The 17,638-nt window shown below is 30.7% G+C and overlaps 1 protein-coding gene across 3 annotated transcripts in view; it reads right to left on the bottom strand.

Moving 5' to 3' along the window:
• The window catches only part of LOC127280558 (uncharacterized), a 122,628-nt gene that overhangs the window by 28,962 nt on the left and 76,028 nt on the right, over nucleotides 1–17,638 (bottom strand). For 2 of the 3 annotated variants that reach the window (XM_051303613.1, XM_051303614.1), the window contains exon 2: nucleotides 4,174–4,394. In XM_051303613.1, the coding sequence (XP_051159570.1) occupies nucleotides 4,174–4,394 (221 nt within the window). Of the gene's footprint in view, nucleotides 1–1,539; nucleotides 1,630–4,173; nucleotides 4,395–17,638 lie in introns of all 3 variants that reach the window. The other variant, XM_051303612.1, reaches the window with a different exon arrangement.

The raw sequence follows: 17,638 nt of genomic DNA, 5'->3' as shown, positions 1-17,638 counted from the left end.
AATAGTTGCGAAATGGCCGAGCGTAAAAGTGCAAATCTCTCGGAGATCATCGTCGGGGGTTCGATTCCCGCTGAGAATTTTTGTCCCTATTTTTTTTCAAAACTTGATTTTATTTTTTTTATTATATCAACTCATTTGATTTTTAAAATATATTTTTAATTCCAAAGTTTTTTGAAATGATTTAATTATTTAAACTTTTATATATTAGTAAAATTATTCAAAAATTGTATGATGGAAGAAAGAAAAAAAATTTTTTAATTTCTTTTGTATAAATAAAAAAAAATTTTTTGTCATATATACATTGCTGTGTGATAAAATTGATCCGCTCTCGAAGTCTTCTGAGCGAGACCACGTACCTTCGATTACTCAATATATATATTAGGTCACAAGAGGCCTTCGGAGGTTTCCTGAACGAACGTCGAATGTAATTGAATCTGAATTTCATAGGATGAATTTGAACCGCGAGTGAACTTCCGCTTAAAGTCAATTATCGAGTTGCGTCCGAGACAATAAATTTTCCTTCGATAATAATAATAATAATGAGCAACAAATTTTTTTAATTTTTGACACTTTTAAACTGTTTTTTTTTGTATTGAAATATTTTTCTTTCATAAAAATATAATACAATATTTAATAGAATAATTTTGCACTTTTTTCAATTAAATTCTATTTTTTCTATTTTATAATTATAGTAAAATATTTATAATTTATTTTAATTAATTTTTTATTATAATTCTAGTTAAATATTAAAATCGTTTATTAATCACTTAGCTTTGCTCATGCACTAATTGTATAGTTAGCAGCGAAATAGAATTGCAAGCGAATTTTTATTCAGCGGTAAAATTTGTTTTTCAACCATTTTTAATTTAGCAAAAGAAGTTCATTTCGAAAAAATAGCGATGAATTAGTGAATGTTTTTTCATTGTTTAATAATCGAACAATCTAGACAATTTTTTTTCATGCACACTCTCAAAAATAAATTAAAATCTTGCGGCCAATTATATTGTGCTTTACGAACAAAATTCATTTGTGTGAAGCTCGGACTAGCGTCACTGAACTGTAGAATTGGACAATTAGGTTGAGAACACTGCGAGCGCCGCTTGTGAAAAGTGGTGGGGAACGCTCGAGCGCCAATCAAAGTGCGTTCACCCCCACTTTTCGCTAGGTTCTCAACCTCAGTGCCGCTCTATGTTCTTGAATGTACGCTAGTACAAGCTATTTTATGTTGACACCTAAATTTTTTTGTATAGCGCCAAACATTATTTTCCATTTCCCAAAAAAATAATGACAATAGAGAAAAAAAATTTTTTTAAACTGTTTTTTTTTTGGTAATGGAAAATCGATGTGCTCTACAGCGAAACACGAACAAAGAAACTGAAAGCAAAGTCAATTTTTGCGGTTTTTTTCAGTTGAGATGCGAAAAAATTCTCAAAAACAAAAATGATCAAGAATTACATTTTTGTCATGAAAAAAATGTTTTTCTTATCGTTCACTTTTTTTTGGTTATTTGTCATTGAATTTTATTCACAGTGGCCGTACCTATATTTCACTTGGAGGCGCCAAGAGGAAATTCCAAGTATCTTCCTCTTTGATTTTTCGAATTTTGGGGCGATTCCATTCGGCCCCGTCCTGTGAAAAAAAATCTAAAAAAATAAAAGGGCCTTGAAATAAAATTTTAGAGAGTCAATTTTTTTTCCCCATCAATCAGTCCAATAAATATTTACTATTTCCTGAACAGATAAAATACTGCAAATAAATTTTTTAAAAATTTTAAACACAAAAATTAATTTTTCAATATATAGTTAAATTAATATGGAAAATTTTGAAACTAATGAAATATAACGTGTGAAAGGAACGTTTACGCGGTTGTTTATTAAAAGCAGATGATTTCTCGGGCTCCCTCAGGAGACCAAGGGAAATAGTACTTTGGTAAAATCAACTACTACTACTACTACTGGTTTATTTGCCACCAATGGCAATGGTTCCCGCGATCGATAAAGTTGATCGGGCAATCACGTTTAAGTGGGGCAAATAGGTCAATAGGCTCGTCAGGTAGTAACTACTCTCTCTGGACCTCTCTTGATTTCAAGAGAATCTGACTCTCCTAATCATTCACATATCATATTGTCCACTTTTGTTCCACTTTATTGACTTTCATTTATTATTATTGCCGGTCTCGATTCGTGTCAAAAATAAAAAAAATTCTTAAATTAAAAAAAAAACATTTTTTTTTTTATTAAAAAGACCCAAGGAAACCCTCAAAAATTAAACCTAAGAAAATTATATTTAAAAAAAAAACATTTTTTCAGCGAGAAATTACTTGAAATAGTTTCTATGAAACGTAAATTTGAAATTTACAAAGTAGCCGCAGGCAAAAATGACATTTCTTACGGCTATCGTCAAAGGTTCGAATCTGAGCAGTTTTTTTTTTTAAATTCAATCACTTAGTTAAAAAACGTTGCTTTCGTCATTGTTTTATTCTAATTCCTAACAAATAGTAATTCTTTTTGTTCAAATACCAATAAAAAACAAGAATTTTTTTGAAAAACAAATTTTCCAATCTCCATGAAAATTATATGGAGCAAAAATTAAATTTTCTCTTTTCGACAAAAACAATTTTTAAAAAATTCTATTTCAAATTTCCATGGAAAATAATAAAAAATAAAATTTTTTTGTTAGTATATTAATGCCGCACGCGGGAATGAAAAAAAAGATGGATAAAACAATTTTCTCGGATAATGGATAAAGATATTAAATGTGTGAAGGTATGTGTAAAAGTGATTATCACCCGTGGTACAACGATTGGTCACCACTGTGGCTATTATGCTGTGCTCTCTATAACGTGATATAATCCTAATAAATTTATGCTTCTCATCGCGAGAGGCTTTCACGGAAAAAGTAGAAAACTTTAATGGCCAATGAAATCGCTTTCTCTCGATACCGCGAAATAAAAGCTCTTCTCTTCATTTTATATCACTCATAGAATTATATATACATTTTATCAAAGTGATAAAATAAAAAAAAAAACATTATTACTGCTACTAAAAAAGTGTTTCATTATTTTCAGTTTTATTTTACTAATTAGAATAATAAATTTATTACATTCCCTGAACTACATAAATATTAATTATTAAAAAATATAATAATAATGAAAAATAATTATTTTTCTCCTTTTCTAAAATAATAAAATTAATAAAATGATATGAATAAAATGTGTTTGTAACTTTTTCTTCATTCAAAAAAAATCCCATTATTGATTTTTATAATAACAATAAAAAAAACTAATAACAAATCAAGGCAGAAATAACATAATTAATAATTAAATTTTAAAATCAATAAAAAAATAACCATAAAATTATTGAAAATAATGAAAATTTATATTTTTATTAAATAATAAAAAAAAATGTTAGCGAGTATAAAAAATTAGAATATGAAAGAAAACGATTTCATATACGTTACAATTTCGCAGATTTTCCACTTTCTCATAACTCAACTGTAAGCAAGCAAAAAAAAAATATGACAATAAAAATAGTGAATGGAAGGGAATTGTCGCCTATATAGTTTGCTTTAAATGTAGCTCGTGCATTTTTCTTTTTCGTTTTGTTATTTTTCCCCTTTTTTCTCCCCCATTTGCCTTGTCCGCGAATATAGGGGAATGCGCGTTCCCGTATTCAGGAAATTACGGATTATGTTTGTTACCAAGCAAAAAAAAAAAAAAAAAAGAAACAGAAAAAAAGTGTGAAAATTCTCATCTCAACGTCATTTCCACCCTTGGAATATAGATTGATGTTATACTTCATATTTTCGATGTAATCAAACATTCCCCCTTTTTTTGTACTTTTTAAAGAAATTAATTTAAAATTGTAAAGAAAAAAAAAATTTAAAGCATTATTCGCAAAATTGTGCAATTTTTTTTTTGGAAACGATTCCTCCGTAGTAATTATTATTTAAATATATAATACTTTTCATTTTTAAAAAATATTTTATACTATCATTTTATGTTAATATAAAATATTCTGTATTTTAATATTGTTATATTATATATCATATAAATATATACATACTTTATAAAATTAAAAGTAAAATATTTACATTCAAAATAATTTAAAAAAATTCTATTGTTAAATTAAAAAACAATTTTTCATTATTAATGGAGTTCTTTTTGGGACTTACCGAGATCTGTCACTGTGACTATTTGTATGTTTTGCACTACTTTCCTCGTCCTCGTCGTCTTCCTCGTCGCGCGACGTGGCCAACGAATGCGGGGCCGAAGACGGACCACTGCTTCCAGAATCGGGCCCTGGGCCCATTCTCGAACTCGATGGACCGCTGCAGTAAGCGGAAGATGGCGCCAGACCTCCCCCCTGGGCCTCCTCGTTTTCCGCCCGATCCACCTGTATAAACAAAAATTACTATTTTTTATTTTCAAAATTTGTGAATTTTTTTTTCAATTTTCAAGGTTATGCACCATTTTCTTTGTAAACCACGCCTCATTTTCTAAATTACGCCCAGTTAAAGGCGTGGTCTAAATTAAACCACGCCTACTTTTTAATCCACGCCCCATTTAAGGCGTAATATAACTTAAGCCACGCCTACTCGAAACATTATACACCTTAGAACAAAATTTAAATCACGCCTACTTAAAGTCACGCCTTTATTGAGGGTGTTATTTAATTTATGCCACACCTATTTAGAAAGTTATAGTCCTATGAAGGCGGTAATATTAGTTAAGCCACGCCTATTTTAGAATATTACGCTCCATTGAAGGCGTGGTCTAATTTAAAACACACCTACTTTTCAAAGTAACGCCTTATTAAAGGTGTCACCTATCTTAAGCCACAACTACTTTTCAAGGTTTCGGCCTGCTAAAGGTGTGTACTTATTTTAAACACGCCTACTTTTTAAAGTTACGCCCCATTAAGCCACACCTACATTTTTGGTTTTAAATATTTTTAATCTTTTTTCTATTATTATCTTAGAGTTGACAAAATTTTAATAACTATTTTTTTCTACAGTTTAAAATAATTTTATTACAGCATTAAAGAAGTTAAAAATTTTATTATAGCGAAAATTGTGGTAGATTAATTTGTCCTGAAATATTTTTTTTTTAACTTTATTATTATTGTATCTGAAACTCTATTGCTCTTGGCAGTTTAATCTATTTTAGTTGTTGCAAAGAAAGTTTTCTCAGCGTACACTTTTTCCTCTTCATCTTTTTATTTTGATTTTTCTCTAAAAGTCAAATTGAAAGAGAACTTTTGGAAAACAAGAGCGTACATATATGATATTTCATCTGAATGACCCTTATTTTTCATCAGAATGGACATTTTTGATGCAAACTTTAGACATGTAAAATATCACTTCTCTTACCCCAAAAAATTCAGTATTATTTTCACTTTAGAAAAAGATTTAATAATCGTTATTTTAAAATTTTTTTTCATTATAGTAATTTTTTTAAAATAAATTTTTATTTTTGTAATTGTTTCGCCACAAGTTTTAAAGTTATCTAATAATTTAATATAAAAAGCGTTAAATTGTTGCAAATCTTTCTTAAAAGTAACGTTGAAATTGTATACAAAAAAAGAACTGTTGAATAATTTATCTTCCGGTTTTTTTTTTAAAAAAAAACTAACAGAATTAAAATCTCTTCATAACAACAAAACCTGTAGCAACGATGTCAAATTTATTTTAATCTCTATCTCTAAGTAAAAGAAATCTGATACAATTGTATTGTTTTACGTCATCAGAGAAAGAAATAATTTGCCCTTCGATGGACTATAGGTACAAAATTATTCAATCTATTCTTAGTAACACTTGTGACCTTATAGGAAACCAAATTAATTCGTGATCTCATTTTACTAAAATAAATGTTCATGCACCTTTAAATAACTTGTGCCTATTGTTCAAAAAAAAGTTATTAATAATTAGTATAAAGCATAAAATTTACATTAGAAAAAATTGCACTAAAAATCAAGGACCTTAAAAAAAAATAAAAAAAACTGAAAAGTGCAATATCTAATAACGGTTAAGTGCCATTCGCAGTTGTGCGAGAAGAAGGACGTGATCAGCTTTGGGATATAAAAATAAAAGTACCTTAATCTAGAGCGCGAACTCATTCTCTTGAAAAAATCATATATATATATATATAATTTTTTTCGATACACGTACACATTCTACACTCGCGCTTTCACTGATAAGCTTGTTATATAAAATGCATTCAGATAAAAAAATAGCTGCCCGCAAGCTGTGATGCATTTCAAACAAAACAAAAGATTTGTTTCACTACTGTTCTCATAACACAGCGTTCAAACAGAAGATTCATTTACACCAATTACGATCTGCAATTGCATTTGCAATTTCTTTCAAAATCATAAATTGCATCAAAAACAATAGAAAATTTTTTTTAAATCATTTAACTTTTATTACATTTAATTTTTATTATTTTAAAATATATTTTTATACTAATGTTTTTTTACAAAATAAAAAATTGTTTTTTGCATTTGAAAATTATTTACAACAATAACAATTTCATTTAAAGTATACTCCCAACACAAATAGAATGCTAAAAAAAGTATTGTAAAATCTCAAGAACCTCACGAAAAATGGCATATTTCAACACGTATAAAACTTTAAGTCCCATAAAATTATAAGTGATCGTTACATAGAATCCGCGCTCGCGCGTTATAAAATGTGGCTTCACTTTTCTGACTTGAATTACATCGAAGTTTCTGGATTTCGCGCGACGCAGCAAAACCGCAGAAGCAGCAGCAGTAGCTTCATTCGTCTTTGCCATTTGCAATTCTTCTCTCTCTCCACCCGACGTTACCTATAATGCTTCGAGGTTTCAGTATAATTCCCTTGCAACTAGGTCAACTTTATTCCATTGAAACCATGCCATTAGATTCATATCCTTACACGTTTTGTTACCCTCTTTTTTTCGGACGATATAGAAGGGAGAGAATCGACATATTCTCTCTCCACCACCATCGTATTCGACGACACACAAAAGGAAAATATTGAAATTTCCATTTTTCCGTTATCTCATGACTCATAGCTTTATCATTTATCAATTCTCAAGAAAAATATATTCATGTAAAAAATTTGCCCTTAGAGAAAAAAAATATATATCCATATCAACCTTGACGCAAAAATGTAAAATTTATTATAATTAGACGTAATTTGAATAATAGAAAATTAATGTAGATTTTGATTTAATTGGTGTCGCACACTATGTCCTTAAATAATAGGCAAGGTTTTTAGTAGACCTCGCCTTAAAGTAGGCGTAACTTTAAATAATAGGCGTGGTTTTTAGAAAGCCACTCCTATAAGTAGGCGTAACTTTAAATAATACGTGTGGTTTTTAGTAAGCCACTCCTATAAGTAGGCGTGGTTTTTAATAGACCACGCCTATAAGTAGGTGTAACCTTAAATAATAGGCGTGGTTTTAGTAGACCATGCCTATAAGTAGGTGTAACCTCCAATAGTAGGCGTGGTTTAGACTAGACGATGCCTTTAAATAGGCGTAACTTTAAATAGAGGTTGTGACTTAGAAGACCACGCCTATAGGTAGGCGTAAACTTAAATACTAGGCGTGGTTGTTAGTAGACTACGCCTAGGTGTAACCTACAATGATAGGCGTGGTTTAGAGTATACGAAGCCTTAAATTCAACTTAATTTAAAAATAATCTGTAGGAGTAATTTTGAAGAAGGTGTGACTTCTATCAGGCAAAATCTTCAAATGGAATAGCATTAACAAATTGAACGTGACTTTTATTATGTATAACTTGTTTTTGTTGCTTTTATTGACAATTGCAATTTTATATAGCTTGGAAAAATTTTTAGTTTTAACTTTTTTTTGTATCTTCACTTAAATGGCGAAGTAATAATGCGGAGAATTTATTTTTCGAAATAAAAATAAAATTGATTCTTTAAGTTCTTTTTTTTACCTGTATGTTCGGCTTCTATTTGTCGTTTACGTTTGAAAAGAATAAAGAAAGAGCTTCAATTCATCGAATAAAAACTTTGAGAACTTTACTATCGCATCGCTGGAAACAATTTTTTTTCCACGTTTTCTTTTTCTTTTCTTTTTAAAAACGTCAGATGAAAAACGTTTCACAGAATCAGCACAACTCGAAAATAAAACAATTCTTTTTGGTTAAAATGATGACTTTTTTTTATATTGGCAATTTTTTTTTTTTTACTTCCGATTCACATTTTGAGATAAGTTTTTCATTTTTGTTATTACACACTTGTGTTCGAAAAAAGGTAACTGTGTAATTTTAACCAATCGAATTTTTTTGAAATATATTTCACAAGATTTTATTTGAAATTCATTTCTAAATTTTATAGTTCAAAAAATTTTTACTCGAAATATAAAGGAAAAAATATGTTTGTTCACATGAATCACCTTAATTCAAAAATGGAAAAAATATTTTTTTCGTTTATATTTATAAAAAAAAGAAAATACCGCAGCTTTTTCGAAGACAATTTTTCAGTTTTGTAATAAAAAGAACACATTTCATTTTTCATTTGATGTTTTTCCAATGGCGGTACATTGCAAATAATTTAAAGATTAACATGTTCTCGTAAAATCGACAGCTTTACTGACACAATTTTTACTCGTGATAAAGTGTACGAAATCACTGCTAGCTATACATGTTTTTATTATGACATAAAGTTATTTCTCTCGACAAAGTTCAAAAGGTTGCGTATAGTGGAATAACAAGATGACAAATAAAAAAAATACCATAAAAATATTTGAAATCGACTAATAAAAACGATATAAACATCAATGCAACAAGTCAAATTTAAAGAAAACAAAAATTTAACTACTTAATCATAAAAGAATTTGAAATATTTTTCAGATCTCTTTCATTGGAGCGCATGGTTTGCGTTTAAAGCCATGCAATTTATCCTAGGTTAACGAAAATGCGATAGCGTAAGTAGTAACTTAGTCCCTCCAGAAGGTTTCCGCCAACGGGGAATTATTTATCGTCGATATTATTCACCGTCCCTAACTAATTACAAGAATTCTCGGTCCGCAAGTTGCATCCGTAAAGAGGAAATAAAAACCCCGAAAAGGAAGATAATTGATAATATTTGTAAGTTTGTACTAAAAAAAATTGTAAGCATATTTTTCGTAAGACACATTTATTTATTTACTTTTAATTAAAAGTCAATAAGAATTTGTCCAATTAGACATAAATTTAAATATTTTAAAGTAGACCCATGCCCTCTTTTATGGACATAACCTTGAAACGTAGGCGTGGCTTAAATTAGGCCACACCTTTAATAGAATATAGCTTAGAAAAATAGGCGTGTAAATTAGACTTCACATAACTTAGAAAATGGGTGTGGCTTAAAGGGGTTATCATTAATAGAAGACGTAACGTTAAAAGTAGGCGTGGTTTGATATAGGTTACACCTATAATTTGGTGTAGCTTAAAAAGTAGGCGTGGTTTAAATGATACATGTCTTCAATAGGACGGAACTTATAGCGGGCGCGTCTCAAACAGAACCACGCCTATAAAGGGGCGTAACTAAAAAAAGTAGGCGTGGTTTAAATGGTACAATCTTTCAATAGGGCGGAACTTATAGTGGGTGTGTCTTAAACGAGACCACGCCTATAAAGGAGCGTACTTAAAAAAAGTAAGCGTGGCTTAAATTTTTTATTGCTTTTAATTGGATGTAACTTTTAAAAGAAGGCGTGGCTTAATATAGGACATGGTTTTATTGGGTGTATTTTGTAAAAAAAGGCGTAAAAGTAAATATATAAATAAAATATAATAAATTAAATTTCCCGTAGTATATCAATTTTTTTAAGATCAATATTTGGAATAATAAATTAATAGATTTTCTTTAGTGGAACATAATAATAAATTTAGATTTAAGGACTTCTGAAAACATAGTTAACAACCGTAACTGTTGTTGCACTTTAGGAATAGTTTCGACACTCTTAAGTCGGCTTAATTTGCTCATAGGGAACATCGTGAAGATCCTCTTAAGTAAAACAACTTACATAACTTTACTCTGTTTCCTTTTTATGAGTCACGCGATTTTAAAGATGTCATCATTCTATTTCTCGTAGGTAGACATTTTTTAAATAAATTAAACTTTTCATATAAATTTACCAATAGTTTTTGTTTGCATAGTTTCTTGAAAAAAAAAATTTTGCGAAATTTTACTCTCGAACGTAAATTTTTAACAGTCGACCATCCACTATAAAATTCTGCGTAACCGAGTATTATTTCACTTAGCCCAGATTCTGAGTCTTGTTTTTAAAAAAAAGTTCTCAATAACTCTTTATAAACAAAAGTTTTTCTTTTTTTTGTTGAAAATGCGCAAGTTATTTTTCTGTGCGGAAAAGTTTCCGTACTCAAGTTCTGTTTACGTGGAGAAGTTTTGGAATGATTTCCATTCGTGTAGGAGTAAGTAACCCACCAGATGTAATGGCGAATCTGGAGTCGTAAGAGAAGAAAGTTTTGCAGTTACCTCTTCATTACTTCACAAACAAAGAGAAAAATTATAAATTCTAGGACGACATTTAAAACGAATTTTCCTCCCGCAACTGAAAGAGAGTGTGTGTGTAAGAGAAAGAGAGAGTCTCGCAAATATTCTGTCACATAAATTATTCAGTAGCACCTTATCTTTTTTTTTGCTTGGGAAAATGTAACTCTCTGACACTATCTTCTTCAATGAATTTTAAAACAACAGTTAACTGTCTTCTCTCCTTATTCAAGTAGGTTTAAAATTTTTTTTAAATTTAAATGAAAGTGATCTTAATTGTTAATATTGACGGAGTTTTCGAATAACAGAAAAGATAAAAACGTCCTTAGTACTTTTAGCTCAAAAGCAAAATAAATAATATAGGAAAAATTTTTAAACATTGGCAAGTGTTCCAGTATAAAATCTCATTTATGTCACATAATTGAGCATACTTCCATTTTCCTTTAAATGCAAATTTGGCCCCAATGAACCTCTTATAGTTGGAAATTTATTATCTATTTAAGCTTCGCGTGGATCTTATTTCAAGGAGGATTTTTAATAAAAAAGAAGAAGTGTAACATGAGCTTTTGCATAATTTAAAATGTGTGCAGAATTTTTTTTTTTATCCAAGCTGACGTTTCAAATTTTTAATGCCAAGAGTTGTGCGAGTGAAAAAATGTCGTTGAAATCCCGGAACAATGCTAATTAGAATGACTATTGTAGATTTAAAAAAAAACATTAATCAAGAGAACATAAAAGGTGAAAATAATTTTAAAAACTAAACCAAATTGTGAATTTCTGCTTTGGGAAAATTGTCAGAAACGTGTAATGTTCTAGTGAAGTTTCAAGATGAAATTATGTTCTCAACATCAGTTTTACTGGCCGCGAGAAAACGATGGTGAAAGTGTAGAGTTGGGATGCGCTCTACGTCCAAGAAATATACGATGTTAAAAATAGAGAATTTCTTGTGGCGTTGGCAGGCAAGAATTCGAGAATTATAGGGTGCTCACGACCGCACCAACGTTGGTTTATGTGCCTAAGGGCACTACTAACAAAATGTTTATCCACATAGCGGTTTTGCGTCTTTACGCCTCGAGTTTGCTTTAACCACACCCACAAGCCGCCCACGCAAAATACTCTCGAAAATAAATAAAATTACAAAACCCACCTCCTATATACTGTTTTCATGCACCATATTGTTCTAACCTTCATGCAAACTGTAAAACTAACATACAACTCAACTGCATACGAATATATATTTTAAAATCCTAAGCAAATTTTAATAAGGTGAAATATTTTCTCTCAAAAGATAAAAATAATACCCCTCGTCGTAATTAAAATAGAAAAAAAAAGAAATGTAATTTCAATTCCTATTACAGTGATACACGAAATTGGAAAATTAGTTCGTAAATTTCAATAAGTGATGTTCATGAGATAAAAATCATCAAATAACAGATTCGAAGAAAATAAAAGAAATTCCCAGTGTAGTGTACTACTACTTCTACAAGAGATGAAAACTAAGAAAAGGGCATTGAGAAACTTTCTTTTGCAAAGAGACGAAGAAATGAAACAGGGCGTAAAAAGTTCGATTTATAAGTCTTGGACTATTATAAGTATGTATGTGGTTGAGACTATTCGATAATGTTCGAATTTCTCAAAGCACTGAGAAATAGAACAGGGTGAAGAGAAAGAGTGTCTGTATGTGTGTGTGTGTGTGTGTTGGGGGGAAATGGAACATCTTAGTTTCGTAGTTATGAGACGGCTGCACTGTCCTGCGGCGACAACGCCACTATTTTATTGTCCAAACATCATTTTCCACGATTCCAATCGTAACATTCTATTTTCCACTTTGAGAAATCATATATATAATAATATCCACGACAAATTACAAATCACAAACCTGTAATAGACATTGGTCCTATTTCTACAAATAAAATACAAAATAAAACCAAATATAAACTTTTAAATATAGTAAGAAAATGTTTGAAATTGAAAATTATGGGCGTGGCAAAAATTTAAAAACGCCCATATTGGACACACCCCCCATAGGGCAATGTAATATTCTATAAGTCACACCCTCTTAATGGGGTATTGTTTATTGGTCACACCCATAAGGGGCGGTATTTTTAAGACACGCCCACAATAGTCGTTATTATTTGGATACTCCTATAAAAGATGGAAACGCCCATAGGAGGCAGTACTATTTATCAGACACGCCCTGAACAGGCGTTACTTCAAACCCGCCTACAAGGGGCGTAACTAAATAAAGACGCCTATTCGAGGTGGAACTAAATTAAAAAAGTCGTAAAATGGGCGTTAACTAATTTAAACACGCCTACTTGAGGCGGAACTATATTAAAATAGTTGTAAAGTGGGCGTTCTCCAGTTGAAACACGCCCATACAAGGATTTTTTTTATCAATTTCTACGACTTTATGGCCTTGTTTATGAGTATCATTTAAAAACAATAAATGTAAAACAGATTTATTTACGTGATTTATTGTAAAAATAATAAAAGTTTTAAATTTATATCCATGCGATTTTAATGGGAGAAAACTATTCCTTGCAGTGTTTGTAACTTATTAGAGTGAAACGTGTCTTTAGACATTTGGAAATCCTGTCATATATGTGTACACCCGTCCATTTATACTACCGTCAACATTCGGGATATTTCCATATAGATACTCATTGTTATGTCATAGTGCTTCCGGATCCGGTTGGGGACTTTTCGACTCAAATGGTCGACCACACAAGTTGAACTTGTTTCCACAAGCAGTGTTATGGCTTTTGATATATATATATATAGCTACAAACATTTTGTATATATACATATAACTTGCTCGATGTTTTTTTTATCAAAATTTTAATTTAGGTTTAAGTAAAATTATGAAAATAAAGATAACACTCTATAATTATTTAGATGATAATAACGATTCTTAATATTAATAAAACAAAATTTGTAATATTAAATTAAAGTGAAATACAAAAAGAGAGAGTGAGAGAGGGAAATAATAATTAACTTTGTCGAGAGTTTAAAGAAGTTGGTTATTTAATTTAAAGGATATTACGTGGAACTTATTTATATATATATATGAAAAATTTGTTTCATTGCGAGAAAGAGTGAGTAAAAGAAAAAGAACAGAAAAAGGACTTTAATATGGAAAAATGAGATTTCTCGGCCATTCGAGAGAAGGAAGGGGGGGGGGGCAGAGTTCGGCAACTTTGCTTAATAAGAGAGCGTCTCTCGTTTCTCCGATAGGGCTTTTTAGAAAAGTGGATTGGTCTCTGTTTATATTTGGCTTCTATATTTCTACTTCAAACTTTCGAAACTTTATTATTCAGTCAGATTTTAAACTTTTTGGAGCCTAATATATATGTAAAAAAAATTTCCCTTCGTTTACATTTTATGGTCGAATTGATAATTTAAATACTCGTTTTTATTTGACTTTTATTTTACATTTCTTTCGCATACTATAATTTGAAAAATAACACAACCATTAATAAAAAAAAAACTCACAATTACCTTCTTGGCAACGTTTGGATTTTGCTCGAGGTTAGAAAAAAAGTGTCATTTTACCGTTTTGAAAAAACTGAGTTTTGTTCACGAGTGGTTTTCATCGCCCCCAGTGAAAGAAGTACTGAAGTGGAAAATTGTGGGGACACCCAAGTAGTACAGTGATTGAGATTGTGACTAGCAGAAATTGGGAACTTTTGATGCCACAGGCCAGGAAACAAAAGTGTTGAAGAAGAAAGGGACAAAAACGTTAATTAATGTCGAATCAGGATAGCTTCGAGCTGTATGGGTAAAAACAGGAGATAACAAAACGAAATCAATAACAGTTTCTCCGAGAAACAATTTCAAATTCAATATCCTTATAAATTGATGACACGTCACTCAAACAAATTTTTTTTTTAAGAAGTAAATTTCCAAATGATGAACACGTCAATATTTTTTAACATTATGAATTTGATAGTAAATTCATTTCTTTGTCACCCTCTTTTTGTATTCCCTATTGATTTTATTTTGCCGTCACCATTTGGTATATATATAACTATATATAAATGGGATTTTCTGCGTGAAAATTTCAATATTTTGCATAAAGAGATATACCAGGAAGAAAGGGATACACAGTGGATATTAAATGTTCACTCTGAAAGAAAATTTACGAGCGAAGGAGACAATTTTCCATTTTTTTTCTGCTATGCTTTACCGCACAGATGCGTGAAAGTAGTCAATAATAAACGGGGGAAAAATGTTGGAAGGTAATGCGAAAAACTCAGGCAGAAAAAATAAGAGAACACGTCATGACAAATGCAAGGCCAATCACTTTTAAAATGTTCAATTTCTTTTGAGAGATCACGATTATTTTAAAAAGGTGAAATTGCTACAAAAATTTTTTTAGACACATCAACAAAACGACGTACTATTTTTAAGTACACTCACAAATTTTGAATGCCACGCCTTAAAAGGTGGTACTATTTTTAGGACACACCCTTTAGAGGAAGTACTTAGGACATATCCAGGGTAGGCGGTACTTTACTTATTGAGCACTCCTACGAAAGGCCGTATTTTTTTAAAACACGCCCACAAAAGGCGGTTCCTTTATGGACACGCCCACTAATATGTAAACTTTTTGAAAGTGATGTTAAAGTGACATATAATCAATGTCTTTCCATCTCAATGTCGTGATAAATTTAAAGTAGGCGTATTGTCTGTGTATTTGTGTTTACCATGTAGGCGTGTCTTGAACAGAAGTATTTCCTCTTAAGAAAAGCGATAAATTAAACTTGGGCGTATTTATTGCATACCACACAAATGGGCGTGTTAACTTCAAACTATTACAAAAGGGGGAGTGTTTTATTAGTAAATTTGACGTAAAATCAAAAAATATTTTTTTAAAGTAAATAACAGTTTGTCGTAAACTGTTAAGTAAACTCAAAAGGAAATAGATTTAGTTGAAACAATTCCTCTTCAGTTTGAATTACAGGACAGTGAAGTGCAGTTAGTTTACAATTTGAGTACTTTGCCAACATGAATAGCAATTCTCAAATGCACAAACGTATGTTTTCTGTATAGAAATTGTATAACCGCATGCTCACGAGACAAGATTCTAATGTTAAGCAAGGATCCTGTTCTAATTCTCTCTCTCTCTCTCTCTCACTTACTTTCTCTTCTCGACTTGATTAATCCATTAATTATGCTCCCTTCCTAGGAGAGAATGCAATTTGTTTCCAACTTCTCATACTCTCTCGCTCAACCTTTTGCTGTCTCGTTGTCGTCACTATTCTAATATTTAGCTATTATTTAATTTTAATTCCTCAAAATTTAATTAACATTACTTAAACACTAAGAATAATTTAAAATCATTGTCTTTCACCTTAGTGTTAATATTAAAATATAATAATAATAATAATAATATAAATTGAACGAAATGAAAAGGAGGATAATAAAATAGAAGAAAAGATTTACATGTAAAGTCGAAATTTAGTTGTAAATTGACTAACGAGAGTAAAGGAATTTCTCTCTCTCTCTCGCCCTTTTTGCTATGTAAAGAGAAGCTGTACGAAAATATATACGATTCTATTCCCATGGGTAACTCACGGCAACACGAGGCACATTCACAAATTTTCGGATTCTCCAGCAGGAAATCGACATCCGATTTATTTTGCACCAAGCGCCTTTAATCCATTATTAAACATGATCCTGTTTCTGTTGTACCTCCCTCATCCCCCTCTATCTATTCGTTCTAGTTTCATGCCACAAAGCTTTCTACAAAATAAAAATCCACGAATCTGTGATTTCAATTCAATTACAATAATGAGATTAGAAAAAAAAGAAGATTTCGAATTAAAATAAAAAAAGCAAAGTACAAAGAAGAGAAAAAAATAGAAAACGACAATATTATTTTTGGTAAGAGAAAAAGAAGAAAATGTTTCAACTAATAATATTGCTCCTTGGGAGTAAATCGAATTAGAGCAAACCAAATTGACAAAGCAATTGATGGAGGAGATTTCAATTTAATATTTTACATCAATCAATATCCGTTCTTTCTCAGCAGCAACTGCATTTCTTATTTTTTTTCCTTCTTCTTTTTTTTTATTCCTTACCCAAGTATCATTGATCTTCTCCTCAATTCTCTTCACTTTTATATATTTTCTTCTTCTTTTACAAGCGCGCGGGCATCTTTTATATCGGCAAAATCATTAGTTTGAAAAATAAACTCCTCATCAACTAAAACGTTAATGTGTTCTATTTTCTCACGCTGCAACATCTAATAATATCTATACCGATACAAGAGAAGAAAAAATATATTTCAAATTTATTTTTCTTGATCAAAAAATAATTATCACACTGATAGTTTGATTAAAGAGCTATTTTTAAAAAAAATTTAACACCACACTATTTAAAACTTAAATCGTTTTTTGAGAATAAAAAAATTATTCGAAAAAAATATATGCAAGAATTAAATTACGCCTTCAAGAGGCGGTACTAATTTTTAGACACGCCCACAAAGGCGGTACCAAGATGTAACGCCTCCAAAAGGCGGGACTGTATTCAGACGCCCACAAAGGGATGTAATACGGATGGTCACGACTCCAAAAGGCGGAACTATATTAAGACACGCCTACAAAGGGATGTAATACGGATGGTCACGCCTCCAAAAGGCGGGACTATATTAAGACACTCCTACAAAGGGAGTTGTTACGGACGGTCACGCCTCCAAAGACGGGACTATGTTAAGACACACCTCCAAAAGGCGAGACTATATTAAGACACGCCTACAAAGGGAGGTGTTACGGACGGTCACGCCTTCAAAATGCAGGACTATATTAAGACACACCTTCAAAAGGCGAGACTATAGTAAGACACGCCTACAAATGGGAAGTGTCATTGACGGTTACGCCTTCAAAAGGCGGGACTATATTAAAACATGCTCACGGAAGGCGGAGCTTATTATATTTGTATATTGAATGGTTTTTTAAATGTTTTTCAAATTGTAATAATTTTTCTGCAAACGAAAAATATTGCAATATATAAATATTAAATCGAAGTTTTAAATATTAAGTAAAAAAATGAACAAAAAATTACAAGGGGAAAATTTTAAGTATAGGGAGAAATAGACGAATAATAGTTTTATCAACATAGCCATTTA

This window comes from Leptopilina boulardi, unplaced genomic scaffold, assembly GCF_019393585.1.
Source record: "Leptopilina boulardi isolate dan_hultmark-lab unplaced genomic scaffold, ZJU_Lbou_2.1 LbouV2_248, whole genome shotgun sequence".
NCBI classification, from domain to species: domain Eukaryota; kingdom Metazoa; phylum Arthropoda; class Insecta; order Hymenoptera; family Figitidae; genus Leptopilina; species Leptopilina boulardi.
The sequence above is the reverse complement of the archived record's forward strand: the minus strand, read 5'-3'. Positions and strand labels throughout refer to the sequence as shown.